Source organism: Rhodamnia argentea, chromosome 5 (assembly GCF_020921035.1).
Source record: "Rhodamnia argentea isolate NSW1041297 chromosome 5, ASM2092103v1, whole genome shotgun sequence".
Taxonomy (NCBI): Eukaryota; Viridiplantae; Streptophyta; class Magnoliopsida; order Myrtales; family Myrtaceae; genus Rhodamnia; species Rhodamnia argentea.
This window is the reverse complement of record NC_063154.1, coordinates 15,315,253-15,326,803: the sequence shown is the minus strand read 5'-3', so window position 1 is coordinate 15,326,803 and position 11,551 is coordinate 15,315,253. Positions and strand designations below refer to the sequence as shown.

The window sequence follows — 11,551 nt, the reverse complement described above, 5'->3', positions numbered from 1 at the left end:
AAATTTTAAAATATAAAGTTTGAGAAAGTAAAATTAGGTTTATTGAAAAAAGTAGTCCTAGAAGTTTATTTGAAAAAGTACAATTAAGTTTTTTTAAGATGTTCGGAAAGTGCAATTAAATTTTAAAATGTAAAAACTAATATAAATAAATTGCTCGATTGATTCAATCTAATTCGATTAGCCAACTATATTGATGTGAGTTTTTACTAATTTCTTGAAACACGTGGCAGCAATGTCGCCCCCTCCAGCATCACTTCAGAAAAACAAAACTTGAAAATTAAAATAATGAAAAAAGGATAAAAAACTATATAACAAACAAAATAAAAAAAAAATAACTAGTTCATAAAAATCCAATGTGCACCTCATTTCGGTTTTATTTTAGCCATGGTCTTGAGCACCTTCTTTCAGTTTTCCTTTGTAGCTTATTTTATTTTTTTCGAGAAAATTTTAAATAAGGGTTTGAAGCGCTATCATTTTCTTAAATAAGAGTCCCAAGTGGACCGTGTTTCAAATAAGGACTTTAAGTGCCCTCATTATTTTCAGTAAGAGTCCGAAGTGACCATGGTGCTTTAGATGAGGGCCTGACCTTACCAAATGGCTATATATTCCGGCCGATTAAAAGCATTTTCGTAAAAATACAATTTAAACTTAATTTTTAGTAAAATTAAATGAAAAACGTAATAAAGAAGAAGAAGAACAAGTAGGCAGGGAGGGAAGAAGAACACACAAGCATTCGTGGCCACTGCCCCATCACCGGTGGGGTGTCGGACCTTGCCGGTGGGGTTGCCAGTACCTTGGCGAGGGTCGACAACTCTACCGACCGCAGGTGAGGGCCTATAATCGTCACCCACCCCGGATCCGGGTAAGGGTTGCCTAACTTGGCCTGGTTCTGGTTCTAGTGAGGGCTTCTGGTCGGCGAGGTATTATCGGCGCTTGCCGAGGCGCCGGCGGCCCTGCTGGCAATGCCTGCCGCCCCATCGGCAAGAGGTAGCCCTCTCGCATGTCTCTCATCCCTTTTTTTACCTTTAATTTTTTAAATGAAAATAGAAAAACTTTTTAAAAATGAAATGACGAAAATGCCCTTAATCGGTTGGCGAGTTAGGCCATTTTTTGAGATTGATATTGATACTTTAGGCCCTTATTTGAATTAATATTTACTTCAGACCCTTATTTGCAACAAAGATAGTACTTTAGGCCCTTATTTAAAGTAAGGTTCACTTTGGACCCTTATTTTTAAAAATGAGGACATTTCGGATCTTTATTTGAAAATTTTCCTTTTTTCTCCTCTAAAATGGTTGACATAGTTGACACATTAGCCCACCCCCTTTCAAAAGTTAAAAAAAAAAAAAGAAAACCATAATAACTTTTTTAGTTAGTCAAATTAGACAAAGTCATAAAGAGAATTAATTGCGTTAATTTGATAAGTTTTGAGACTTGATTGTACTTTTTAAAAAATTTTAGAACTCGATTGCACTTTTGCGATTAGGACTTTTGTTGTGGTTGTTCCTTAAATAAGGAATAATTCAATTTATTTGGAATGATCGTGATATTAATTAATTGTATTTTGAGAGTTAAAAACACGGCAATACATAATAAAAAACGTGTCCCGAGCACTTATTTAATGGATAAATACATGTCATTTAATAATCCAAAAAAATAATTTCTCCGTCGGAAATGGGTGCGTTCTTCGGTCTTCAAAATTAAGATTTTTCACCATTGAGCCTATTTACAACCTCTTTAGCTACTCATTAACATAAACTACGTATATTGCGATGTACTTACACTCATTACGTGTTTTTGATTCGCGGAATAAATTTACGTTAGAAAGTTTAACAAAGGAAATAAATAGTCATCCTATGATACTAGAGCAGAGTAGTTTCTAATTTGATTTGCATGACAAAATTGTTTATTTTTCAGAGGATTAGTTATCCACGTGTATTAAAAAAAATGCAACGGGAAATTACACATAAGTCCTCTGAACCTTGGAGATTGTACACGTTCGGTCTCCAACTTTCAACCGTTACATAATACCGCCATGAACTCTCATTAGCTCTCCGTTATTTTTCCGTTAGTATGAGCAATGCATGTGATTTTCAAGAGGTAAAAGTTCTTTTTTTTTTCATATCATTTTGTGTAGGAAATCTTTCTATGTCCCTTCATTACAGTGAAAATTGAAAACAAATATTGAAAATTGAGAGAAAACAAAATAAAAGGAAATAATAAACCAAATAAAAATACTAAAAATATCAGCACAGACATTAATAAAAGTAAATGGGTTTTTTTCCTTCTTTTTAGTTTTTCTTTGATTATAATTAATGTTTTTAATCTAAAGTTATTTATACATTTTACACATTCTTATAAATAAATTGTTCACTTTTGCATCGGTTCTTGTGGCTATCTCCAGAGATCTTCTTTTAACACCCAGGATAATTTTGTGTAATAGTAAAAAATTCAGGAGCAAAAATGCGCGTCATCTTAAAAGTTTTGATAGTTCGGTGTAATTTCTTCTAGATGTAAAATATTTTGAGGAAAACAACACAATTGACTTTTAAACTTTAGTTCAACATGAGATATCGTCCTTAAACTTTGTAAATGTTTCGCATGAATTATTTATTAATGTTCAATTAAATCAAGACTATATGAAAATATTCAATGATATCTTTCCCATTAATTCAACTTGACAAAATCTGTTGGATCGGAAAAAATACATACTATCGTATCAACAACTAAGGTGGCATGTATTGTTCCACTCACATCCGCTCGCACGTCGATATGTGACAACAACACCACTTCAACAGCTGATGTGGAATTAATTAAAAAACTAAATACGCGACAACCCTTTTTTTTTTTTTTTTTTTATCTCTGTTTCTTTCTCCTCCTCTATCTAGAGCCCTCTGAGTCCAACCTTTGTGCTTCTCCCACCGTCGCCCTTGGCGGAGCAATTTTCCATTGCCATCGAGATAGGCGTAGTCACGAGCGCCATGTCCTGCACGTTCAAGCCAAGCCGCCGTCATTCACGGTCGTCCTGGTCATTGCCTGTCCGGATCCGGCCTGCCCATTGCCAAAAGCGTTGTTGGTCCATGGCTCCGCCGGTGTGGCTGTTGGTCCAAACGTGGAGTTGCGTCTCCACATCTAGCTTGCGAACTTCCATATTTGGAGTCAACGGCGGCGGCTCCTCCATCGCCGCGGGTGATGACGGAGAGGATGGAGTGATTCGGCTTGGACAATCGATGCGAACGATGAGCATGGACGAACAAATCTCACTAGGCAACGAAGCTATCTCCATAGGCATCTATGCAAGCTTCAATGGCTGAATATATTCCGAAACAAAAAATCATTTTTTAAATTCAATTCTACATTAGTGGACACATGTCAATTTTTAAGTGGGCGTGAGTAAAGAATACCTAGCACAAAACATTTTCTCGCCGAAATGACTTCCGACATGTTAAGTTTGAACAAGATAACAATAGAAAAATTTATACTTTGATTATCAAAATTAAATTACCCATCTTAAATCAGCATATAATAATCCACGTCACTAAACAATATTAGTAAGATGCCCTAATTTTTTTTCCTTTTCTAAAATAGATGGATATAAAGATTGACATACTGATTCATTTTTTTTTTTAACTCAACTCAGTTTGTAAAACTAGCATTATCAGATAAAATTTGATTTGTCATTTGAGAAATAAAAAGATTACATTAAATTTTTATTAATATTTTTTTTGTTGGAAAATATTTACTAAGAGTTTAGAATTCAACAAATTAAAAATTTGAAGATGAGATTGCCAAAAATTCATACGAGTCATTTCTGTAATTTTACTTAAAGTTTTCGTAAACTTCGTCAGAAAATCTTAAAAGAGAGAAATATGAAATCTGTTGACAAGATGGGGATACGAAAGCTGACGGTACATCATTTCTGTAATTTTTGCTTCCACTCGACGCGCCAACTCTCTTCCTTCTTCGGAAGTCAGACCGTCACCGTCACCGGAGATTGATCATGGCTCGACTTCGCCGTCATCATCGTCGTTGCCATCGTCGCCGGAGAGAGGACGAAGGCGCCGAGCGGGAGGTGACTCCCGCCACTCGACCAAGCCGCCCTCATTTCTTCAAGATCATACTCTCCCACACCCTCGAATCTGGAAAGCTTGTAAGTTTGTCCACCCTTCACAGCTCGTTCCATATCCATCAGCTATCTTCATCAAGTTTTCGATTTTTCCTCCACCCTCGTGCGTCTCTTTTGTCGTGCTCAGCGTCTTGTTGAGATCTCACGACTCATGCTGTTCGTCGAGAACGTCCCCTGTTTTTTCCCTGCCTTGCTTTTCTTTTGGCGTCTTGAAATTTAGCTTCGTACAAGTGCAATGCATTCACCATGAGTTTTCATCACAGGGAATCCCAAAGAGCTTCTTAAGCAGACATGGAAAAGATCTCTCGGGTCTGGTGCTTCTCAAGGTTGTAGGTGGTTCAACCTGGCCTGTGGAGCTAGAACAGAGTGACAATGACGTGGTTTCGTTGTGGAGAGGGTGGCGAGAGTTCATGGAGCATTATTCCATAGGTCATGGTCATTTCATAGTCTTCAAATATGAAGGGGACTCTACTTTCGATGTGATAATATTCGATAAGAGCGCTTCAGAGATCGATTATCCCTTGAGCATCCAAAGTCACGCAGCAGCAAGCCCCGAGGGCGAATTCGTCTCTCGGAAAGAGGAAAATGTTGTGGAAATCGAAGATTCGGAGGGGTTCGTGCCTCGTCCTTGGCCAAGTTCAAACGGCTCGTCACGAGAATTTGGAGGTGTGACTTGTGGTTCTCCAACATTTTCTTTTTCTTGGCATAACTCTCTTTCCCTCAGTTTTCAAGTTCAATTTCTTTGAAGATTTTTAAGAAGCTTTCTTTATGTGTTGATTTAATAAACTATGGAGACAATGTAGTTAGTTTAGTTATGTCTAAGATGAAGGTGGTGACAAATTTACTGCATTGAGTTATCTTTACTTTGAAAATGGATTACATTACTTTTCGATCAATCCGAATGTCATAATCAGTAAACTGATAAAATCTAGTGCAGTTCTCAATTTTTAAGTGCAGACGAAATCAAACAGATTGGATGCAGAGAAAGTCATCTTGAGCTGGTTTTCTGTGGTTCTACAGGTCCAAGTTCTCTCCCTGCTCTTGAATTAGCCAGCAAATTTGAATCAGACCATCCATTTTTTAAAGTGGTGATGCGACCTGCGTATGTTCGGAATTATTTGGTAAGATACCGTGCTCTATTCATCGGTAGCAGACATCGAGTTCAAACTTTGATCGCTGTTTGTATTTTGTCTTATGTTCTAGTGTTTTCAAAGTTAATTTAGCTTGTATAGGAAGCCACATGACATGTTATTCTCCTTGAAGAGTTCATGGTTTAAGTAAAAGATATGAATCATATCCATATCTAGTCGCAAAATATAGGGTTCAGTTTTTGTCCTGTAGCATATATTTTGACATTTAGACGCAAAATTGCAGGTTAAGTGGTTATGATTGATAACTTCCGTTGACAAGTAAAGCGGTTAATTAAAACTCCTGAAACTAGCAATTTTTATCGTAAATCTACATCTGGTTCGTGTTTCTCTCATCAGTGTCCTTATTCTGTCAGCTTTCTTAATCATATACTGGTTGTTAAAAACCTACTGGGCAGGGCATTCCTCGGGAATTTTTCAGGAAACATGTTCAGAAGAACAAGCAAGTTGCGACTCTTAGGTACTCAGACAGATTGTGGCAAGTGAAGCTGAGGAGCTATGAACACCAAAAAATGACATTTCTCTCCACCGGTTGGTCCTCATTCGTGAGAGAAACTGGTCTTTGTGCAAGAGATGTCTGCGTGTTCGAGCTCATTGATAGGGATGACATTGCGTTTAGAGTCTCCATTTTCACTAGTGATGGTAAGGACCTGATTTATGTTTATCGAGATGAACACTAGAAGTGTCACTTTGAGCTGTCTAAATCACCTAGGAATACAGTATTCCTAATTACAACTCCTTGGTTCAGCTCAGTACCGCTAAATCCATAGAAAGTGCACTTTGTTTTCTGTTTTTCTTTTTAGTTATGAGCCTTCCAAGATGATGAATTTTTCTGTATGTTTTGTGAAGTTGTCAGTAATTCAAATGCACAGTCACTGTCGTTGATAGCGCCATATTCAAATCTAAATTTGGAGGTGTCAGTCACTTGTTGCTTTATAAGTTATGTTTCTGCAGACATTCTTTCTATTCTTAATCTGTTTTCAGATCCTAAAAAGATCTTTTAAGAAGCATTCTCTTTGTTGATTTATAAGATAATGATTTGGGAGATGTGAAATCCACTTGGTTACATCTTCCGGGAAGAGCATGAAACTGAGAGCACATATTGATATGCGATCCATGTTAAATCCTTCCATCATCAATTCGTGAAAAGTTCATACGGGAGCTTATGAGAATTCTCCTCTTTGTAATGCAGGTCGGATCGAAATCGAACAGTCTCAATGCCGAGAGAGCTCTTCGGAGCCAGCTTTTCACGGTACTCCATGTCTGAGCCCAGTCTCTGCTCCTGAAAAAGTTAGGGGATTTGAATCGGACCATCCATTTTTCAAAGTGGTGATGCGGCCTTCTTATGTTTGGAATAAATTGGTAAGATCCCGTGCTCTATTTATCGGTGGCATACATCGAGTCATACTTGATCGCTGTTTGTATTTTGTCTTATGTTCTAGTGTTTACCAAGTTGATTAGTTTGTGTAAGAAACCATATGACATGTTATTCTTCTTGATGTGTTCATGGTACGAGTCAAATTCAAATATGAATCATATCCATATCTAGTCGCAAAAAATGATGGCTTCAGTTTTTGTCCAGGAGCATGTGCTTTGACATTTTTAGACGCAAAATTGCAGGTTAAGTGGTTATGATTGATAACTTTCGTTGACAAGTAAAAACGGTTGATTAAAACTCCTGAAACAAGCAATTTTTTCCATAAATCCACATCTGGTGCATGTTTCTTTCATGAGTGTGTCCTCATTCAATCACCTTTCTTGATCATATTTTGATTGTTCAAACACCTACTTGGCAGGCGGTTCCTCGTGAATTCTTCAGGAAGCATGTTCAAACGAACAAGCAAGTTGCGACTCTTAGGTACTTAGACAGATTGTGGCAAGTGAAGCTGAGGAGCTATGAACATCGAGGAATGGCATTTCTCTCTGCCGGTTGGCCCTCATTCGTGAGGGAAACTGGTCTTCGTGTAAGAGATGTATGCGTGTTCGAGCTCATTCATAGGGATGACATTGTGTTCAGAGTCTCCATTTTCACTAGTGATGGTAAGGACCTGATTTATGTTGATTGAGATGAATACTAGAAATGTCACTTTGAGCCGTCTAAATCACCTAGAAATTCAGTATTCCTAATTACGACTCCTTTGTCCAATTCAGTACCGCTAAATCTATAAAAAGTGCGCTTTGTTTTTGTTGAAGTATTATCCCACATTGCTTGATAATGGGTCATAAATACTCTTTATATTCATGTAGTCTGTCTCTCCTTATTAATTTAAGTTTTTGGGTTGCACTTTCTAATATGGTATCAGAGCAAGCTTATCCCTTTTGCAAATGTGCGTGGTCAAAATTTCACGTGCCGTTTGTAAAATATTATCCCACGTTGCTTGACAATGGGTCCTAAATGCTCTTTATATTCGGTTTAAGCTTTTGGGTTGGACTTTCTAACAGTTTTCGGTTTTGTCTTTTTAGTTATGAGCCTTCCAAGGTGATGAGTTTTTCTGTATGTTTTGTGAAGTTCTTAGTAATTTAAATGCACAACCACTGCCATTAATAGCACGATATTCAGATCTAATATGGAGGTTTCAGTCAGTTGTTGTTTTATAAGTTATGTTTCTGCTGACATTCTTTCTATTCTTAATCTGTTTCCAAATCCAAAAAGAATCATTTAAGAAGCTGTCTCTTTGCTGACTGATGAGATAAAAATTTGGGAGGTGCGAAATCTACTTGGTTGTATCTTCTGGGAGGAGCATGAAAATGATCATGCATATTGATTTGTGATCCATGTTAAATCCTTCCATCGTGAATTCGTGAAAAGTTCATACTGGTGCTTATGAGAATTTTCCTCTTTGGAGAGCAGGTCTGATCGAAATCGAACAGTCTCAACTCCGAGAGAGCTCTTCTGAGCCTGCTTTTCACTTTTCTCCATGTCTGAGCCCAGTCTCTGCTCTTGAATCAGCCAGCGAATTTGGATCCGACTATCCATTTTTCAAAGCAGTGATATGGCCTTCTTATGTTCGGAATAAATTGGTAAGATCCCGTGGTCTATTCATCGGTGGCAGACATCGAGTTCAAACTTGATCGCTGTTTATATTTTGTCTTATATTCTAGTGTTTACCAAGTTGATTTAGCTTGTATAGGAAACCGCACATGTAATTATCCTTGAAGTGTTCATGTTATGAGTCAAAAATATGATTCATATCTATATGTAGTTGCAAAATTGACGACTTCAGTTTTTGTCCAGTAGCATATATTTCGACATTTAGACGCAGAATTGCAGTTTAAGTGGTCATGATTTATAACTTCCCTTGACAAGTAAAACTGGTTGATTAAAACTCCTGAAACAAGCAATTTTTATCACAAATCACGTGCGTGTTTCTCTCGTGAGAGTATCCCTATTTTATCACCTGTCTTGATCACATTTTGATCGTTCAAAAACCTATTTGGCAGGGCATTCCTTGTGAATTCTTCAGGAAACATGTTCAAAAGAACAAGCAAGTTGCGACTCTTAGGTACTCTGACAGATTGTGGCAAGTGAAGCTGAGGAGCTATGAACACCGAGGAATGGCGTTTCTCTATACCGGTTGGTCTTCATTCGTGAGAGAAACTGGTCTTCGTGTAAGAGATGTCTGCGTGTTCGAACTCATTGATAGGGATGACATTGTGTTCAGAGTCTCCATTTTCACTAGTGATGGTAAGGACCTGGTTTATGTTGATCGAGATGAACACTAGAAGTGTCACTTTGAGCCGTCTAAATCACCTAGGAATTCAGTATTCCTAATTACAACTCCTTTGTTCAGTTCAGTACTGCTGAATCCATCAAAAGTGCACTTTGTTTTTGTTGATTGTGTAATCCCACGTTGCTTGAAAATGGGTCCTAAATACTCTTTACATTCATGTAGTCTCCCTCCACTTATTAGTTTAAGCTTTTGGATTTGACTTTCTAACATGGTATTAGAGCAAAGTTATCGCTTTCGCAAATGTGCGTGGTCAAAATTTTACGTATCCCACATTGCTTGACAATGGGTCCTAAATGCTGTTTTCTATTCTTAATCTGTTTTCAAATCCCAAAAGAACGATTTAAGAAGCTGCCTCTTTTGTTGATTGATGAGATAATGATTTGGGAGGCGCGAAATCTACTTGGTTATATCTTCTCGGAAGAGCATGAAAATGATTATGCATATTGATTTGCGATCCATGTTAAATCCTTCCATTGTGAATTCGTGAAAAGTTCATACTTGTGCTTAAGAGAATTCTCCTCTTTGGAATGCAGGTCGAATCGGAATCAAACAATCTCAATGCCGAGAGAGCTCTTCCGAGCCAGCTTTTCACTTTTCTCCATGTCTGACCACAGTCTCTGCTCATGAAAAAGCCAGGGGGTTTGAATCGGACCACCCCTTTTTCAAAGTGGCAATGCGTCCTTCTTATGTTAGCAAATATTTGGTAAGATCCCTAGTTCTATTCTTCGGTGGCAGACATTGAACTCAAACGTGATCTCAGTATGCATTTTATCTTATATTCCAGTGTTCACCAAGTCGATTTAGTTTGTGTGGGAAACCACATGACTTGTTATTCTCCTTGAAGTGTTCATGGTATGAGTCAAATTCAAATATGAATCGTATCCATACTTGTCTAAAAATTTGTGGCATCAATTACGTCCAGGAGCATATGTTCTGACATTTAGATGCGAAATTGTAGGTTAAGTGGTTATGATTGGTAACTTCCATTGGCAAGTAAAAACCTCCTAAAACTGGCAAAATGTATCGTAAATCACATCTCGTGCACGTTTCTCTCATGAGTGTGTCCTTATTCTGTCTCCTTTCTTAATCATATACTGGTCGTTAAAAACCTACTCGGCAGGCCATTCCTTGGGAATTCTTCAGTAAACATGTTCAAAGGAACAAGCAAGTTGCGACTCTTAGGTACTCAGACAGATCGTGGCAAGTGAAGCTGAGGAGCTACTATCACAGACGAACGGCATTTTTCTCCACCGGTTGGCCCTCATTCGCAAGAGAAACCGGTCTTCGATTAAGCAATGTCGGCGTGTTTGAGCTCACCGATAGGGATGATATCGTGTTCCGAGTCTCCATTTTCAGAAGTGATGGTAAGGGACCTGATTTATGTGGATTGCGATGAACACTACAAGTGTTGCTTTGACAGGTCTCTGTCACCTAGGAATCCAGTATTCATGATTATGAGTCTTTTGTTCAGTTCAGTACTGATGAATCCATTAAAAAAGTGCACTTTTTTTCTACCTTTTTATTTCTCAGTTATGAGCCTTCGAAGATGATGAAGTTTCTGTATGGTTTGTAAGTTCATGGTAATTTGGATGCACGGTCGCCGTCGCTGATGGCGCCACATTCCAATCTAAATTTGGAGCTGTCCGTCACTTGTTGCTTTATAAGTTATGTTTCTGCAGACATTCTTCCTATTCTCAGTCAGTATTCAAATCCCAGAGAAACCTATTCAGAATCTGTTTGTTCTTTGATTGATGAGATAATCATTTGGGAGGTGCGAATTCTACTTGGTTATATCTTCTGGGAAGAGCTTGAAAGTGACCACGTTGCAATCCATGTCGAATTCTTTCAGTGTCCATTCGTGAAAATTTCATACCGGTGCTTACGAGAATTCTCCTCTTTGTAATGCAGGTCGGATCGAAATCGAAAAGCCTCAATGCCGGGGGAGCTCTTCGGAGCCAGCTTTTCATAGTTCTCTTCCGTGTCTGACTCCTGTCACTGCTCATGAAAAAGCTAGCAAATTTGAATCGGAGCACCCGCTTTTTCATGCTGTGATGTTGCCAAATCATATGAACCGAAAATTGGTAAGCCAGAGCTATATTCTATGCTTGGCTCATGAATTTGCATGCTTATCTTATACTCGTTTTCTACCATACATTGGTTGGTCATCAAACTACTATGTGAGCAGAACATTCCTTGGGAGTTCATAAAGACATACGTTCGGGAAGTCCCGCGAATGGCGACTCTTGTTAGTTCCGGCAGATCGTGGGAGGTGAAGCTCTATGGCTATCGGCGCTTCCACATTGCATGCTTGGCAGCCGGTTGGCCCGTGTTCGCAAGAGAAGCTCGCTTGCGCGGAGGAGATGTCTGCGTGTTCGAGCTCATCGATAGGGACAATATCGTGTTCAGAGTCTCCATCTTCAGGAATGCAAATAAAGGAGTGATTTGCATCGATTGAGACGAACCACGGAAGTGTCGTGCTTTGGGCTGTTTACGTGGCCGAGAGGAACTCGAGAAACTAATTAGCTAACACTAGTTCATGCCTCCTT

General features: G+C 38.5%; 1 protein-coding gene across 1 annotated transcript; it reads left to right on the top strand.

Moving 5' to 3' along the window:
• Positions 1–3,958: 3,958 nt before the first annotated feature.
• Positions 3,959–11,460, top strand: LOC115729401 (B3 domain-containing protein REM17-like). Its single transcript, XM_048279643.1, has 13 exons — positions 3,959–4,150; positions 4,390–4,792; positions 5,147–5,247; positions 5,673–5,916; positions 6,467–6,636; positions 7,071–7,314; positions 8,126–8,295; positions 8,716–8,959; positions 9,539–9,708; positions 10,126–10,369; positions 10,685–10,819; positions 10,914–11,086; positions 11,191–11,460. Exons 1-13 carry the CDS (start codon positions 4,001–4,003, stop codon positions 11,458–11,460), a joined length of 2,718 nt encoding a protein of 905 aa, XP_048135600.1. The 5' UTR covers positions 3,959–4,000.
• The last annotated feature ends 91 nt before the right edge of the window (positions 11,461–11,551 follow it).

Bases quoted from the DNA above. Each gene is read 5' to 3' on its own strand.
- LOC115729401 (XM_048279643.1), top strand. From the start codon at position 4,001: ATGGCTCGACTTCGCCGTCATCATCGTCGTTGCCATCGTCGCCGGAGA. The intron at 5,248-5,672 runs GTAAGATACCGT...CCTACTGGGCAG, and splicing joins CGTATGTTCGGAATTATTTG to GGCATTCCTCGGGAATTTTT. The intron at 10,370-10,684 runs GTAAGGGACCTG...ATGTTTCTGCAG, and splicing joins CTCCATTTTCAGAAGTGATG to ACATTCTTCCTATTCTCAGT.